This window comes from Sprattus sprattus (genome assembly GCF_963457725.1).
Source record: "Sprattus sprattus genome assembly, chromosome: 3".
Lineage (NCBI taxonomy): Eukaryota > Metazoa > Chordata > Actinopteri > Clupeiformes > Clupeidae > Sprattus > Sprattus sprattus.
This window is the reverse complement of record NC_137922.1, coordinates 35,300,136-35,316,834: the sequence shown is the minus strand read 5'-3', so window position 1 is coordinate 35,316,834 and position 16,699 is coordinate 35,300,136. Positions and strand designations below refer to the sequence as shown.

Sequence of the window (16,699 nt, the reverse complement as noted above, 5' to 3'; positions counted from 1 at the left end):
TTGGAGTATATGTGAGGCTGAAGCAGCGTTAACGGGTGCGGTCACAAAGAAACAGGGATGTTGTTTTGGCTTGCTGGCGGACAATTTGCACCAGGCCTGGAGACCGCACCCCTCTGGGCTCTGCAGAGAGAGAAGGGTGGATACTGGGGGAGGCCAAGAGACTGCACCCAGCAGGGGTGAGTGGGGTGTGGGGAGGCCCGATGACGGATGGTCATCTGAGAACCAGAACACTCCTGCAGAAACCACTTCTGGATTCAGAGGAACAAGGTTTGGAACTGAATGTTCTTCAAGAAGGAGAAACGGTTCCCCATCGCTACGGATTGAAGTCAAGCTGTTGTTCTGTTTAAATGTATAACTACAGACGAACCCCGTCCTGGTATCATATACTGTAGCTGGGAGGTGAATGGAAAATGCAGTGTAAAAGAGCATGAAGAATAACAGGCTGACAAAAAACAAGTCAGTGAAAATATTTAATTAAGATGGATTTAAGATTTATTGGATAAATCAAGAATTAAAAAGACAAAATACGTTGTATCTTTCCGCGGTCTGATTCTTTTGGCTCCTCTGTGTCCCCAAGGCATGCTACCAGAGAGCCTAGGCAGATATGATGTAACCCCTCCTATCATAACATCCCTCATGACTTAAAATAAAGATCTCCCACCAATTCAAGACATTTGTAGTGCACCATTGGCCGTGCTGTCACTAAAGGTTTAAACAGCTGCATTTTTCATAAAAATAAAATTGGTCAAACGGGTGCATGGAAATAGTTTTAATGAGCAGGGCTCCAAATTCACAGTTGAATACAAAGATCAAAGTCTTTACAGGTTTGATGCAAAAGTATCCATTGGGAAATTTCCTTTTCATTTAATTCCTGTCACACTATGTGGTATATGGATGGGAAGTAGCAATTTCAACATTATGATGTCTTTCAAAGTCCTTAAATCTTACCGTGGAACTCACAGACTGGATCCTTGTTTTGATCCCACCTGTTGTACTTAAGCCTGACTCCTAAGCCTGTCTTTGTTTCTTGATCTCCACAGCTGTAGGGAGAACAGACATCATGGCAGATGATTTCAATGCCCAGGTAAAGAAGGTTGCCATGGCCATGGGTGCGTCCCTTAGCGACCAGGACATCGGTCGCATCCCCCGTGAGGTGAGAATGCAAGGTGAGTGTCTGACAAGGTGCATCAACACCACTGAAGGACACATATGTAGGACACAAAACACAAAGCCTATCATTAACATGTGTGTATTATTAACATTGCATTGCTGGAATGATTCTTAATTCTCAATTATATATGTATTCGTATTCATATATTAATATCCATCAATATAATAAGGGATCCTTTGGGTTTGTTCAATGCCCTTTCGATCTGTATGCCCGTTTCCATATAATTATCATTTTAATTTCACGTAAATTAATATATTTTAAAGAGCTGTTTAGTTCTCCTTTCTCCCTAAATTAATTTGCCAAAAAAACGGATGTTGCTGACAGGAGTTCCGGCTGCAGCAGATGCAAATAGAGTTCCTCCAGCTTTCAACAGATGCTTAATTTGTGTTTCTGCCTAGGCAACTTCAACTATAACAGGTTCTTGGAGTACATGAGGCAGTTTAAGACCTCTGAGCAACAGGAGGAGTCTATCAGGTCGACCTTCAAGATGCTGGACAAAGATGGCAGCGGCTACATCGAGTGGAATGAAATTAAGTAGGTTTAAAAACGAAGTTGCTACACCAATGTAAGGTGATGAATTTTGCTTTGTCAAGTTTCTTCATCGTGTCACAAATACTGTTGTTTAGATTGTATTATGAAAGGTCAACTAGATGACAACTACAAAACAGTTTTGTAAAGTGAAAGAGAAGCTTATGATATTTAGTTCAGACACGATTGTCCTCCGCATAATATTCTAAATAATTTGTATCATATCATATCATTAATACATATTTTTTTGATTTGCCCTTACCCCATCCAAATATCCACGTATGCAATATTAAACCTTGAGTTCAGAACAGCGCAGACCTTTACCTTTCCTGAGCTGAATTTTCAAACTCTGCTCCCATCAAGGTACATCCTCTCCACCACTGCGCCTAACACCGTGCCTCTGGTGCCTCTGTCAGACGAGGAAGCCGAAGCCTTGATCCAGGTTGCGGACACAGACGGTGACGGACGCATCGATTTCAAAGGTGAGCAGTGCACTTTGGTAATATCGCCACTAGGGGGAAGCATTGCACTTGTATTGCCGCTCACCGTAGAACCCATGAATCAAAATACTCTCTTGAGCACACATAATCAAAATCTAACGAAAGAAACCCCAAGATTTTGAATGTACAAGAGTCTATAATACTAAGTTTGATTTGTTTGGCTGAAGCTGTCATTGAACCGTTATAAACTTTTCCAGATCAGGAAATAAATGTCAGTGTTTATAACCAGGGTGTATTTCATCTGGCTGAAATGTGTTTTGTAAGCTTTCAAGACAATGGGCTCAATCTTGGCCAATTATATGACTGCCCAACTGGCAAAGCAGCAGGCTGTTTTGACCACATAACAACTTTGCCACAGGAACAAGGTTTAAGGTTCAGGATGTTCAAGAGTATCATATCAAACTGATAAGTGAATAGAATCTCCCTGGCTGTTTATAATCTCAAACCACAGGGACCTGTGTGAAGATCCTGGCAAAAGCCGCTTCTTTATACTCATTACAGAGAGGATTAACAAATCAATTACGTCATTTTGTCAATCCAATAGCCTGGCAATGACCTTAAATAAGTGATAAGCTTCCTAATAGAAGAGCCCTAAGGTTTAATTGTCCTAATAAAACAAAGCCTTAGGGCTCCTCAATTAGGAGGTTAAACGCTTACTCTGAGTTTACTTAACCTAGGTTTGTCACTAAACCATGTAATTGGAATAGACTAGACCCATAACATGCATGTTGGCAGGCTGGATTGACAAACTGACTTGATTGATTTGTTTTGCCTGAGAGGTACAAACATTCTAATGTTGTGATTGATATTGTTTGCATAATAACACATAACTGATTTTTTTTTGTCTGTGGTATTTGTTTTTGTGGTAAAGTGTTTTGACAGTGGTTTTAAAATGCAGACAGCCATCCCAGGTAATAGCTGGTGAACAGTCAGGTCTTTTATGGTAATCTCCTCTCTGTCTCTCTTTCTCTCTCTCCTCCCACAAAGACCAAAGCAATGAGGTGATTAACAACATGGAGCCCACACAAGCCACACTCTCCAGAGACACTCCAATTTGAATAGACCTGCATGCAAACAAGGGCAGCCAACAGGGCTGCCAAACATTAACCTGTGTAGAGAGGGGGAGGATGAGAGAGAGAGCAAGAGAGAAGATACATGTTGTGTTATAAACAAAGGGGTAACAACAACCTTCTCTAAAAAAGGAAAACTGACAACTTCCCTATCACTAAAATGTAAAAGTGTGTGTGTATGTCTACCCATTCTTTCTTATGAGTCAGTCTCTGTGAATGCACTTTTTTCTGCGTCACATTTGGCTGTTAGCTTGTGGCAGGGCATGAGAGGGGATGGCCAGAATGCATGCATGCATGCATGGTCACAGTTGAGATAAGCCGCCATGGCAACCCTCCAGTTCCCCAGTGTGCTCAAACAGTTCCGCGTGTGTTGCGTTTCAGAGTTCTCCGACATGGTCAAAATGGAGAAGAAACCCCGGAAATAGAAGCCTGGATCATGGCTCTGGGATGGATTTGGGAAGAGCAGAGATGGAAGACTGAGATGGAAATTGAAATGAAATATTTTTTTTTGTACAGATGCTTGGGTGTTTTATTGTTGAGTCTACTACATGAAAAGGGCTGCAGTCCTTATATGGGTGGGAACAGTTGTCTAGTGTTGATAATGAAACAGAGTTAAGTTTCCCCTAGTTACTACAGCTACACACATATCTGTTTTTAGCTATTGAGTATGTGTGTGTGTGTGCGCTTGTGTGTATAATTGTTTGAGTGTCCCACTGAATCATGAGACTGTGAGGCTATTTCTGCTCCTCACACCCCTCCACATGGCACATGTAAGTATTTTCCACCAGAACTACTGAAATTAGCCGCTGACTCAGGATCAGTTCCCTGGGCTTCAGATCTGACCCAGGGCCGTTACAGCTCCTGTCTTGTGTACACAAGCCCTTCAATCGGCAGCCCCAAAGACCGCTTGAAAAGACACCCGTATAACATCCTCACGGGGCAAAAAAATACAGAAATATTTAGTGAGATCATTCCCAACAGCTTTCTTTTAAAGATCTATTCTCATTCTCAGTGACACCATTCAGACAGTCTGGTCATGTTCTTTGTGGTTTTAATTATTTAAAAGCAGAGAAAAATAAAATCAATACATTCTTCTTCTTAAAGAAATAACATGTTGCTTCAAAGACTCTTGAACTCTCTCCTCTGTAAAATATCATACGAACCAAACAATGAACACCTGTGAGCATATGTTTCATTTACCATTCTAGAGACAAAACGTGTTTCAGTCTGCCTTATGATAAAGGGAAGAGTCAAGTTTGATTTATTTATGACTGAAAACAGTAAATTAGGTTTAAGTGAATGACTTTCTTCATTGAAAGTACAGCCTGATATGCAGCTGTCTCCATGTGCCTTTCTCCGTGTGATTTTCATCATTGTGCTAACTGTGAGGAAAAGAATGCTTGCATAGGAGCTGACTGACATTGACACAGGTACCGCTTGTGAAGCAATACGGGGAATGCAGATGAAAGTGTTGACTATTGAGGCTCGTGACTTCACAATGCCTAGTACACCTTTGAAGGAGTGTGTCATAAATCCAACATGGCTCTTTTCAGAAGCCAAAAGTTCCCTTTGCAAGGAGATACAGTGTTGCAGATTATCCACTGCGTCTCCACAGACATCATTACCATGGACACGTCTTTAAGGCACTCATTTTGTCCCTCAGCAAGTTCACGTATGTGCAATGAAGCTCAGAGCAGAAGGGTGCTGCTCTACTGATTGTGTTCCTCCTTGGCACTCCACGTCTCTCAGTGCCGGACTAGGTGCTGGTTATAATTACATCGTCTCCCCTTACACAGGAAACCCTCTTGCTCGCCACTGGACGCCACAACGGAGGGCCTCTGACAGTGTTCTGGGTATTTAGGTCGGCAGGATATTTAAGGAAAGTTCCACTCACTCCCTCTGTTCTTTTTTTGTGACAGTTGGCACGGTGATTAGATCCTAGGACCGCTTCTTGGCCCGACATTCGAGTGTTTGGGGGGGGGGGGGGCATCATCATATCTATGGTATGACTGGTTTGGTTTTGACTTCGGTTTGGTATGGTCTTGGTTTGGTTTAAGGCTTTGAAGAGCAGGTACTCGTTTCGTAAGGCACGGCACGGACGGGTTGACACCCGGGCAGGCTGCCACTGTGGCTACACCCGTTTCACAGTATCCGTAAAAACAGTTTTTGTGCACAAATTTAAATAAATAAAAACATTAGTTCTGACCTCGGATTTTAAAAACAAAACAAAACAAAACAAACAAACAAACAAACAAGCGTCAGGCACGATCGAGTAGAAACAGCCCTCTTAATACCATTTAATTCACCTCTACGCTTCCAGTTTTTTGGCTTAGAACCCCAGCTGTTGATTTCTACAAGCCAAGAACCTCTACCCTGAGAATTCCCCTAGGTGGTTGCATTGGCAACCGTTGCCGGGTCAACCTGGCGCATGTAAAGGTGGAGGAGTCCTGCCTGCTGCAGTTCCTGCCACAGGCCCATTTCCAGACGGAAGTCATGGTTGGCGTAGAAGGCGACTCCCTGGAATGTTCTGTCGTAGTAGTGGTTGGAGTACTTCTTGTAGTCCGGGGTCATGAACCCGTATGCGCTCACCTTAACACAGATGGAGAGGCACAAAGGTCAGGCACCACTTGGAAAACAACACATTCTACTGCCAGGGTGATCACACAGTGGTAACACATTAACCAGCTCAGAAACACCTGTAGTGGACAGAACTGGGGCTATCGTCACATGCACTGAAGGTGTGTAACCTCAAACACTGGGATAGGAGCCGTGGTTATCACCTGCTATGCGTCAAAACTGTTAAAATACCAACCCTTAAGTATTGCTTTAACCAACTATGGCTACTCATGTACAGTCATTGCCTTGATCTTTGGAAGCTTAGGTCATGTGCATAGAATGTGTGTGCGAGGTCTGCAAATCGGCGGTCTCTCTAAGAAAAGGGCCAAACACTTCACAAAGTACTGCTCTACATCAGCAGCAATTGGTAGCCTCTTCATCTGGAAGCGCAGGTGTCACCTTTACCCGTAATGCACAATATGGACTGACTCTTTGAATGCAATTTAATACTTCCTCTAAGCTTAATTTGGATTTTGCCATGATATGTACATATTTGTCAAATCCAAATAAAGTAGTAAACTGTGTTTGTGTATGTGTGTGTGTGTGTGTGTGTGTGTGTACCTGATCACAGGTGTGGAGTGCTGCCAGCAGCATCACACCGCCTGTTGAGGGCCGATAGATGTCCCTATATTTGCCATTCAGAACCGAGGAATGCAGGAACCTGGGGAACAAAGGAAGGGAGAAAAAAGAGATTTGATTTGATTTGATATATTACAATTTAGGGACAAAAATCAACCAATGGTTAATTCAATGGTTATGATTGATGACATTAAGGAAAGCTTATATGAAAAGATTCAACTGCCACAATGTTGTCATTTTAAAGTAAGTGTTTTTTATCCTTGCGCCATGCATTGCAAAGGGCTTAAAGGAATGGTTGTCTCTTAAAGTGCTTCCTTGTGAATCATCACTTAAATAGTTGTTTTCAACACCTGAAGATGAAGGTAAAAGTGGGAAAAAGGAGTTGTTTATGAGCAGAGCCTGCATGTCTGCAACACCGCTGGGCTATGTTTATTCAATTATGGACTAGCCTTCAGCTTTTTCATTTCAGCCTTTCCCCAATAGAAATACAGAGAGAGAGAGAGAGAGAGAGAGAGTATGAGAGAAAGAAGAAAGAAGGAACGAGAAGGACAGTGAGCTTCAAAGTAACTCAAATCTCACCTATTTCTGATGTAACGAATAAAGTCAGGGTGGTACATCTTGAACTTCTCTGCACTCGCATTTTCTCCAAAGTATTTAGGTGGCCTTAAATGCAAACAGTGATAACAAATCATAATAGAATCACTTCAAGTTCAGACCTGCCCTGATTTCATGAACTGATTATACAGTCTTAATTCTTCCGTCTGCAAGTCTGAATGCGTGTGGTTTACGGGAGGCCGGGTGCCACTTACGTTTTGGTGCGTTCTGGCCCCCTCTCAATAGGGGTATGCATGACCGACGCCCTCATGAGGATATAGTCCCGGTCATGGTCTGGCAGGAACACATACCTGGCTTCCTAGTGGAATAGAAGACAGAAATGGAGTGAAGGGGACTTCAAAACAGAAAGTGAGGCCAATGGAAATGGACACGGACAAAGGGAAATCAACCAGAAGATCAGAGGCAGTGCCCTTGTGGTCTTGTGGACTTTGTTAGGTACTGAAATAGGTATCTATGAGAATACAGCATCTCTATCTAAACAGACAAGGATATTATAATATATTTATATACAGAACATTTATGTATAGATATAGTTCATACATGGAATAGGATGACATGTACATACTGAAAGATTGAAAGGTAGGACCTTATATGTAAGCGTACCTCAGAGAGGGGAGGTCCATTGTAGCCAAACCCTTTGTAGCTGTGTATGGAGTTGCGTAGCGTGTTGGTCGAGAAGGTGTAGAAGGACGTGCGAGAGCCCACATCCTGCTCAAAGCCCTTAATCACAGCCCCATTGGTTCTGATCAATACAAACAAGGAAGTAAGCACATTTTAATGAGAACTCATTATTCTAATCTAAAGTAGCCAACTTCCTCTGACAAAAAGGTATTTGATAGTGATTAGGAACATAGGAATATTTGTCAAAGGCAGTTGGCTATTTGATATATAGCCATACTATAAATGTATGTAATAATGTACTCATTCACCAGGTAATCATAACAAGTTTTTCATGTCATGGAGCATCATCCAGAGATATTAATTAGATATTAAATCAATTTTAGAATATTCATTACTCAACAGCTTTATCATAGGCCTGACAAGTGGACCATTTCTGCAAAGCTTTGTCAGAGTAAATTCCATTGTAAAAGCACTTCCTGGGATTCAGGATAAGCTGAGGAACGCAACCCAGCCACAAAAATAAGGGCTAAAGTCAGAGAGTGATTTTATCGCTTTCCACAAAGATTTTTCATTTGTGTGTGTGTGTAAAGACAATTACACACAACACAGAAACACACACACACACACACACACACACACACACCTGAATACATAGTCATGCTGGTCGATCTCCAAGCCCTTCTTGGAGTCCTTGAGAATGCCTCCGTTGCCCACCACTGCGCAGCGTACACACTGGGAGCGGTTAGGCCGCTGCTCCCAGTCATCAAACATCACGCCATTAGCAGAAGTGTTCAGGACCGACAGGGACGCCTGTAATACTGTTTACACACACACACACACACACCTTTGTTAGAGCTTTAACAATGATAACAATCTACAAATGTTTGCAATGGATTACACCTGTTCATGCCATGTTTAAAGGAATTAGAATGCCATTTAAAGTTAATAACAATACATATGCAAAACAAACAGTTAAACTGGTAAGAAAAATCCTTACGGACAGATATTACAGCGTGGTTTTGGCACGCAGAAGAGGCCTTTACAGTGCTAACAAAATCATACAGAATGATAATAGTGAAAGGTGAGAAAGACACTGGGGTGAGACCTACAGGGGAATTCTAGATTCCCCCATCCATGGGCACCCGGGTACTTCCTCAGACGCTGGTACTCCGCCAGAGTGGCATGCTTGGCCCACTGGAGGACTGGTATCCTTCCCAGAAATCTCTTGGCGAAGCTGCTGAGTGGCATTTTGGTTCGTATGCCGTCTGGACAGCTCTGGAGAAGGAGGAGATCAATTGTGCCACGGTCATTAAATTCTGAATGCAGATTTATTTTCCCTTCTGACCACATTTGAGAATGAGACACTTCGTGTGAGAAAAAAAAGCCAACATTCAGCATTTTAATTGACTTGAAAGATTTATGATGGCTTTAATAATAAAATTGATATGAATATGTTTAGTGAAAACAAGGGTGGGCATATTTCTCCCAGTAAATCTGGATATTCCACATCGCTGTAAAGGGTGGGGAAGCAACTGGTTTCCTTGATGCTAATTAAAGGAATTATTGTGAAACTGTACACTTGATCATATCGTGCCCTTTCTAAGGCAAAACAAAGATGTAAAACCAAAACACTTTTTAAAGTTCCCGTCCCCCTCCAGTGATTTGCTCTGAAAGTTGAAACAAGGACAAACTCTGGGCTACCCAGCATCCTGCCAGCTAAAGAGAATTCAAGAGAGCACAAGCCCAAATTTAGGAAAAAGGACAGTTTTGACATTTTTCCTTTTATTCAATTTGTCTTAGAATGTGAACCATTCCTATTTTGTGGTGGCAACAAAGAAAATAAAAAGTGGTGGGAACCACCAGCCCCCCCCCACCACCACACTCCCACACACACAAATACACACACACACACACACCCCGTGTCCTCACTCTCCCAGTCTGAACCGGCTGTGTCATTTAGAGACTAGAGCGAGGCTCGTAGGGCTTGTGGTCACTGTTCTCCTTCATAGGGCCTTAAGAATTCAAGGCATTGCTGTCTTAGGACCTCCATTACTGGGAGCAACCACATAAATATGAGACAACCTAGGGTGGGGCTGCATGGAGCTACATGTCTGGGTGATGTAAGAGGTCAAGGCAGAAACTCAAGGACACAAAGACCCAACATTTGAGATTGGCTAAATGCGAGGTGTTAACTTTCAAATTCATTGAGAAGGCACCCCCCAGGGTGAAATGTTCTGATATAAACACAAGTGAAAGTGTTGTTGTGTCCTGTATTAAATGTGCATAGGATATCAGTGACTTTAATGATAACAATAATGAATCAACAAAAGATGGTTAAATAGTGTTGGGAAAAAAAAGAAAAGCAAGACAGTTGTTATAGTGATGCACAGAAAGACTCACCGTATTAAGGGGAGCATCTTCACTGGCATAGCTGTCTCCAAAGAAATCAGGTTTTGTGGTTTTGGCAGCAGTGGAGGGTATAGTGGTGGAGTTCTGGGGAGGTTTTGGATAGGTGGTTGAACTTTTGGTGGCTTTTAACGGAGCCGTGACGGTGGGCTGAGTTGACCTCCCCAACCCTGGTGGTACAGCAGTCTGGCTGTGCCTGGCTTTGGGTGAGGGGCTGGAAGGACTAGCTGGGATTTCCGTTGCCACAGAGGTCCCCACCGGTAAGCTGTTCCCAGCATCATAAGCCTCAAGGGACCTGGAGCAAAACGTTGAAAACAACATGAGTTTGTAGCTCTGCCTGTGTCGGTTTCAGCGTGTGTGTGTGCGTGTGTGATTTAGGGTTGTCAATAGATACAAAGAAATTAACTAATCTCACATTTTTAAATTCATTAATCTAGATTCATCGCGTTAAAAGTTAGTTTTTCTTCTTAAGACTAAATCTTATAAATTAAAGAGTTATCACTTCAGACAGCGTGTTTTTTAGACACTGTTTAATGGTATTTTTTTCGTGCTCTCTCGCCGTCATACAAGGAATGTATGCAAGACACAATGGTGCCCCTTGACATTAACTCGTAAGAATTGTCCCCTGACGCAATTCAGAACACCTCAGTCAGCCCACCGTCTTCAACTATGTTGATGGGCCGACAGTCACCAGCAACCCAAACTGCTACAGCGTTGGTAACCTTTTCACGGACTGGTCTAGTTATTTTCCTAGGGAAGTCTTGGAGTGTGGGTTGGCGACCATCTAACCTGGGACTGCTTTCTCTCGGGTGCTTTGCATTAAGGTGATGGCTAAATTCAGCTTGACATATGCTACATACAAATGTAGTTTTGTCGATTGTTCCGTAATTTTGCCTCATAAACGGAACCTTTCCGCCCGACAATCCCTCAGCTCTCTCCATCTTCCACTACCGTCTCAGTATCTCCTATCTAACTGACTGCAGGCACGTGGTGGTTTCGTGTCAGGGGTCAACGCACAATGGAAGTAAACAAAGTTGCGTTAACTGCGTTCAAATATTTTATTGCCTTAATCTCGGCCACAATAATCTCATAGATTAACACGTTAACTTTGACAGCCCTAGTTTGTATACTTTCAAACACACTTTTAACAGTGTGACCAACCATCAGTAGAAGGAGGTGGTGATGTGTCGAGCTGCTGTGAAATGTTAGCCACATTGCTATTGACCATGTTGAGCAAACACGAGTCCCATGCTCTTCAGACGAAAAAGGCAAAGGGCATTTCACAGCTCTGGATGAGAGAAGGGCTGTTTTTTGCCCCAGAGGTCACCCTGAGCTTGATTGACACAGGAGAGTTTGCACTTCTTTCAGAATCCTCCACAAAGCCAGCTAGCCAGCAAACCAGAACCACACCGAAGTCAATAGGATATTAACAAAGTGTCCCTGATGTGAATGATATGAAAGAAAGCTGGGCTGTGCCTAAACAATGACTACCTTCCGTAACCAATTCAAAAACCCTATTATGTATCAGGAACAAATGTCTACTCATTTCCGTGTTTGTGAGATGATGCCTGGGAACCACTGCACCAGTGGGTTGCGTTACCGAGTAACCGAGTAACCTCTGGGTGGTTTGGGCGCCGGACCTGAAAAGCGGAAGGCCGAAACAACTAATGCTTTAAGAGAATCTGTCCCTGTCTCTGTCCATCGTCTCTCCCGCTCTCCATCCCATATCCCAAGATGCATCAACTGAACAACAACATAAGACTCTACAATGACCAACGTTTCTTATACAATATTGAGAGGACAAAAAGAAGTCTAGTTTTAAAGAAAGAGGTTTTTCTCTCTCTCAGCCTGCATTTCACAGACTTATGTTGACTCCACCCCCCCTCAGAAAAGAAAACCATACAATGAACAGCAAACACAGGGAAACGATCTGAAAAGCCAAAATTTCAAAAATGCTAACCCCAGAATGGTGATGTGGCATCCCAATTTGTCTACATGCGTGGACATGTTTGCATACACATGGTTTTGAAAGTGAGTTGTGGGGGGAGTTCCTCAGACAATGATGCGGAAAGACCTGCTCATCACTGCATTGGACTGTGGGATGTCGAGACTAAATCACAGCCATCATAAGCTGTCGAAAACCACACAGACTTCTTTGCTTTTTCTACTGAGGCCTCATCATGTTGTTCCATCTTTTACCCCTTTAGTCATATCCAGGCAGCACAGGAATAACTGAGGACTAAAGAAGCTCAATGATATTGCTGGCTTTGGGAGAAATGAGTAATGGACACTTATGCCCAAAGCGACTTACAAGCGAGGTACAATGCAAACAGAAGAAATATTATGCAAAAGGGTGTATAAATTATTTCTTGAAGAAAAAAAACGAGAGAACACAGTGGATAATTTGACTTTTGAGTCTTTTTTTAAGCTTTACCAGGCTGCATTTCATAGATGTCTGTGGATTACCACAACTATAAAAACAAAGAAATCAGATTGGACAATAAGCAATGCGTGTAGGGACACAAACTCAAAAGCCAACATTCCTAAAATTCTAACTCCAGAGTGTGAGTGCTGGTATGAATTCTATGTCCAGGGTCACATCAAATCTATACGGTTTCCTCTTCACTGCTCTTGATATATGATTTTTAGACAGTTGAAGGTATGTCCCAGTGGAGCCGCAAGGATAACTGCACATTAGGGGTTCTGGAGTTCTACCAGAAAAGTTACATTTTGGACAGAGGCATGTGCAGGAGACAGGAACACAGGGGCATGCAAAAGCCAACATAAAAAAAAAGATACAGTTGTTCCTGGTTCCTCCTTTAAAAAACACTGAAAATGTGCCACTGTACCAGAAAAATAACATCCTTGTTGCTTTAGTGACCTTGTACAGATGTGCAGGAAACAGGAACACAGGGGCATGCAAAAGCTACCATAAAACAAAGATACAGTTGTTCCTGCTTCCCCCTTCAACATACACTGGAAATGTGCAATATTTACAGAAACATCCAGCAAAAAACAAAAGTATATGTATTTTAAAGAACTCAAAACTGATCATCAGTTTGCCACACAGCCATTAACATTCTTGAACGCTTGGATGAGACGGATGACAAATGCGTTCTAAATGTTAAGACATGCATTTTTAATGCTACAATTAGCATTGGCATGTGCTGGGGCTCAAATTGATAACGGAGTTATCCCTCACAAATATACCATAGAATTAACAAACAAAAAAGGTGTAGCGTTACAAAACTAAAAGTCAAACAAGCCAAAGCCGTGGTCATTAAAGAATGAATTGCATCTGAAATAGCTGGCTGAGGAAGAGAGCAAGACAGGCAGCAGCCTCTCCACATTTGAATCCACATCAGAAGTCAAGGCTTTGAACATCACCGAGTGGGACCATGGGATACTTATGATAGGACCGAGTTTAACGGCCACTTAAGGAGTTGGGCTCGGAGCCTGGCTCCTTGAAGACTGGAGTCACAACACAACCACAAGCGAGCGACTCGACAGTGAAATGAGTAGCTCGCCCAAGAACACTTTTCCTGAAGTAAATCTGGCTGTTTTTTTGGCTATAAATACACCCTCATTCACTTCACTTACAGGAACTTTCCAAACACAAAAACTTTTCCTTGTGTCTTAAAACAATACTACCACTTAACTCAAGACCATTGTTATGGGATCAATATACCAATTTAAAAGATCTGAATCATCATCATCCACTTTTATTTAGTTTGTCCTTTTTTGTCACATAAGTACACTTAGGACCTTAGACTAAGAGCTTTATCGCAGATAAGTAGAGAGTAGGCTACACCAGTCTCCAGTCTGAGGCATTTACCTGTTGGCGTCCTTGGCACTGCTGAAAGGCTTGAACCGGTCGAGCACCACCATGTTCCATGGCACTTGGATCTGCCGGGTAACGCACAGCATGTACAGGCCCAGGACCACAATGATCACCAGAAAAAATTTCACCAGGCGCCTGGAGGGCAGCTCCATCTCCAGAGGCGGCGGACCTTAAACAGTTGGGGGCACAGGCGGTGGGGGGGTTGCGTGGGTGGAGGTGGTGCCGGTTGCTACGAGAGAGGCCCTTGCCCTTCGAGGGTTAGGTCTGGACATGGAGGATGAGCGCCTGAGAGCATAATGCAAGGCTAAGATGTTGAGATGGCGGTGAGAGATTGAGTTCATAAAGGGCTCCTCCCTGGCAGCTGTGTGCGTGTTGTTTGCATCGTCCAGGGCCCGGGAACACTTTAATTAGTCCCCAGCACACGTTGCATTTCTCACTCGGCAGGTTTTTTCCAGATGGCAGGGAGCCTCCTCCTGGACAAGAGAAGAGAGAGAGGAAGGGGAAGAGAGAGAAAGAGAGAGCGACATTGACAGTGAGTGAGTGGAGGGAGGGAAAAAGAGAGACGGAGAGAGAGAACATTTGAGAGAAAGAAAGCAAGAGAGAAACATGTAAATAAGAGAAACTTCATATTGCCATATCTAACCCCCAAGGCTCCCAATAATCCCACTTTAATTAAACTCTAGAAACCCCTGAACAGGATCCTTCCACACAGTGGAGAGGCCCTTTATTCTGCCTCAGTTCAGGTTCCTGCTTACTTTAATACAAAAAAAGGAGTTTGCAACTCCTTCAAGACAGGAGTAGCAAAAACTGAAACGGTGGATTTGTCATTCATACAGACAGACCAGACCCTGGGAATGGGTTGCAAAGCTATGACACCGTATGACTTAGTACGGGTAGCATACTTCCTCTTAGGCATAATAATAATACAGACACAAATGCTGAGGCTGTGTGGTCACAGGAAATAGAGCTTGTCAACCCAGGAAGTATGCACTCTTTCCGTCTGGTTGCACTCTTTCCATCTAGTTCTGCCTTGTGACCCCAGCATGTTGATGACATTTAGTGCGAGGCACCGCCACAACTGCTGCACACACACACACACACACACACACACACACACACACAGCTGATTATCCAAAGCCTCCCCCTGAACCATCAAAGGTCTTCCACTCAGAGACATCCTCACATATCCTATACTTAAAAATGTTCAAAGGGAGGCAAACCAAGTCTGTTCAGACTGGACTTTGTCAAGTTCAAAAGTAGGCAAATTGGACACACATGTCCCTCTTTCCTTCACCTTTTTGGTAATTCTACAGCGGTCAACTGCTAATGCCAGGAATGGCAGTTCAGAAAAACAAAGGATAAAACCATGGAAGAGAAAAAGGTACAATAAACAGTCTCTAAGAAGGCTAAACAAACAAACAAACAAACAATACAAAAAGAGTCAGATGCGTAGTAAAGACACTGAAAACATGTTTTAAGCATTGAGAGAACTCCTGAGTAGGTTAATTCAGCGTCAAACGCTCAGAACAGTTATTCTTTTTTGGTAGACACATGGGAACGGTTCTTGTTTCACCCTTAAGCGTAAACAGTTAAACCCAGGTGCTAGGAAACAAGCAAGTAGAGCAACTTCAAACCATCTACAAGGGAGAGTGGCACACAGAACACATACCCCCCCTCTCTTTCTCCTTCTGGACAGCAATTCCGTTAGACAGCAAGAGGATAGAGGAAGATAGAGATAAGAAAGAAAGAAAGAGAGACAGAAGGGGGGGGGGGGGGTAGAGAATGGTGTCTTACCTAGGGTTAGAGAGAAGCCTTGTTACTGAAGTGTGTCAGAGAGAGCTGGTGAGAATGTTTCCAGTTCGTAGCGCGCAGATCCTTGTGTGCGCTCTCTCTCTTTCTTGCTCTCCCTGACAGCCTACCACTTCAATCCACCGAATAACTCAACGGGGCGGGACCGATGAGAAGAAACGACTAACAGCTGCCCGTCAGATTGGTCAATCTCTCCCCCCTCCTTTCCTCTTTTGCAGTTTTCCAGTGAAAGGCCGAGAGGGGGGTGGGTGTCAGAGATAAACCGAGAAAGAGAAAGAGGCAAAAGGCGGAGTCTGCCTTTCAGCCGATAGGTGCAAATTGGTGATCTTTTTACGCACATAACTTTCTAGCTCTGGGGGCTATTCCAACTACGTAACAAACTCGGGTGAGTTAACTCGGGGTGAGAGGTGAAACTCCTAAAAGAACGTTCAGCTTAGCAGGGCCAAACCACTCCAGGTCCCCTACAAAATATACGGAAAGACGTTGAAGATACGAACTCTTTTGTGATTGAGTCAGTCATCATTCCATCTGTATTTTTGTTTATCAAGACAAGCGACCTGAAAACATTTAAACGGTAGCCTACTTAGCTAGATACAGTCAGAAACGGTTGACCTACCAGCTCCCGAGCTTGACCATTTGCTGGCAAAGTTTTTGAAGGTTTTCAAGAATTCCATAAGGTAAATGGCGAAGAGTAGGAGCTCCATACTGTATAGCTTCCAGAGCACTATCCATCCATCGATTCCTTACACACCAAAATGCCATATAATAAGCAACTTACTAACGTCGTCCGTAAATCTAACGTCACGTAAAGTAATTGTGACTTGAAGTCAGCAAGTACTGGATTGCTACGCAACACCTGAAACTTATTTTTCTTGAGAAGACTTGAGAGGAACACATTTTTTGTTCTATCTACAATTACCATTTATTTTCATTTACAAAATGA

The 16,699-nt window shown here is 43.0% G+C and overlaps 2 protein-coding genes across 2 annotated transcripts; one reads left to right on the top strand and one right to left on the bottom strand.

Annotated features, from left to right (window-relative positions):
- Positions 1-1,060: 1,060 nt before the first annotated feature.
- On the top strand, positions 1,061-3,694 carry LOC308361892 (parvalbumin-like EF-hand-containing protein; the record flags this gene model as incomplete). The annotated part of the gene is made up of 4 exons (XM_080834369.1): positions 1,061-1,166; positions 1,570-1,705; positions 2,063-2,181; positions 3,651-3,694. The coding sequence occupies 4 exons, from the start codon at positions 1,061-1,063 to the stop codon at positions 3,692-3,694; spliced, it is 405 nt and encodes a 134-aa protein (XP_080690495.1).
- Positions 3,695-4,343: 649 nt separating this feature from the next.
- Positions 4,344-15,843, bottom strand: st6galnac (ST6 (alpha-N-acetyl-neuraminyl-2,3-beta-galactosyl-1,3)-N-acetylgalactosaminide alpha-2,6-sialyltransferase). The gene is made up of 10 exons (XM_080834994.1): positions 15,742-15,843; positions 13,942-14,420; positions 10,101-10,401; positions 8,810-8,975; positions 8,344-8,518; positions 7,683-7,821; positions 7,274-7,377; positions 7,044-7,127; positions 6,447-6,546; positions 4,344-5,858 (listed from the first exon to the last, which is right to left on the bottom strand). Exons 2-10 carry the CDS (start codon positions 14,097-14,099, stop codon positions 5,655-5,657), a joined length of 1,431 nt encoding a protein of 476 aa, XP_080691120.1. The 5' UTR covers positions 14,100-14,420; positions 15,742-15,843; the 3' UTR covers positions 4,344-5,654.
- Positions 15,844-16,699: the final 856 nt, after the last annotated feature.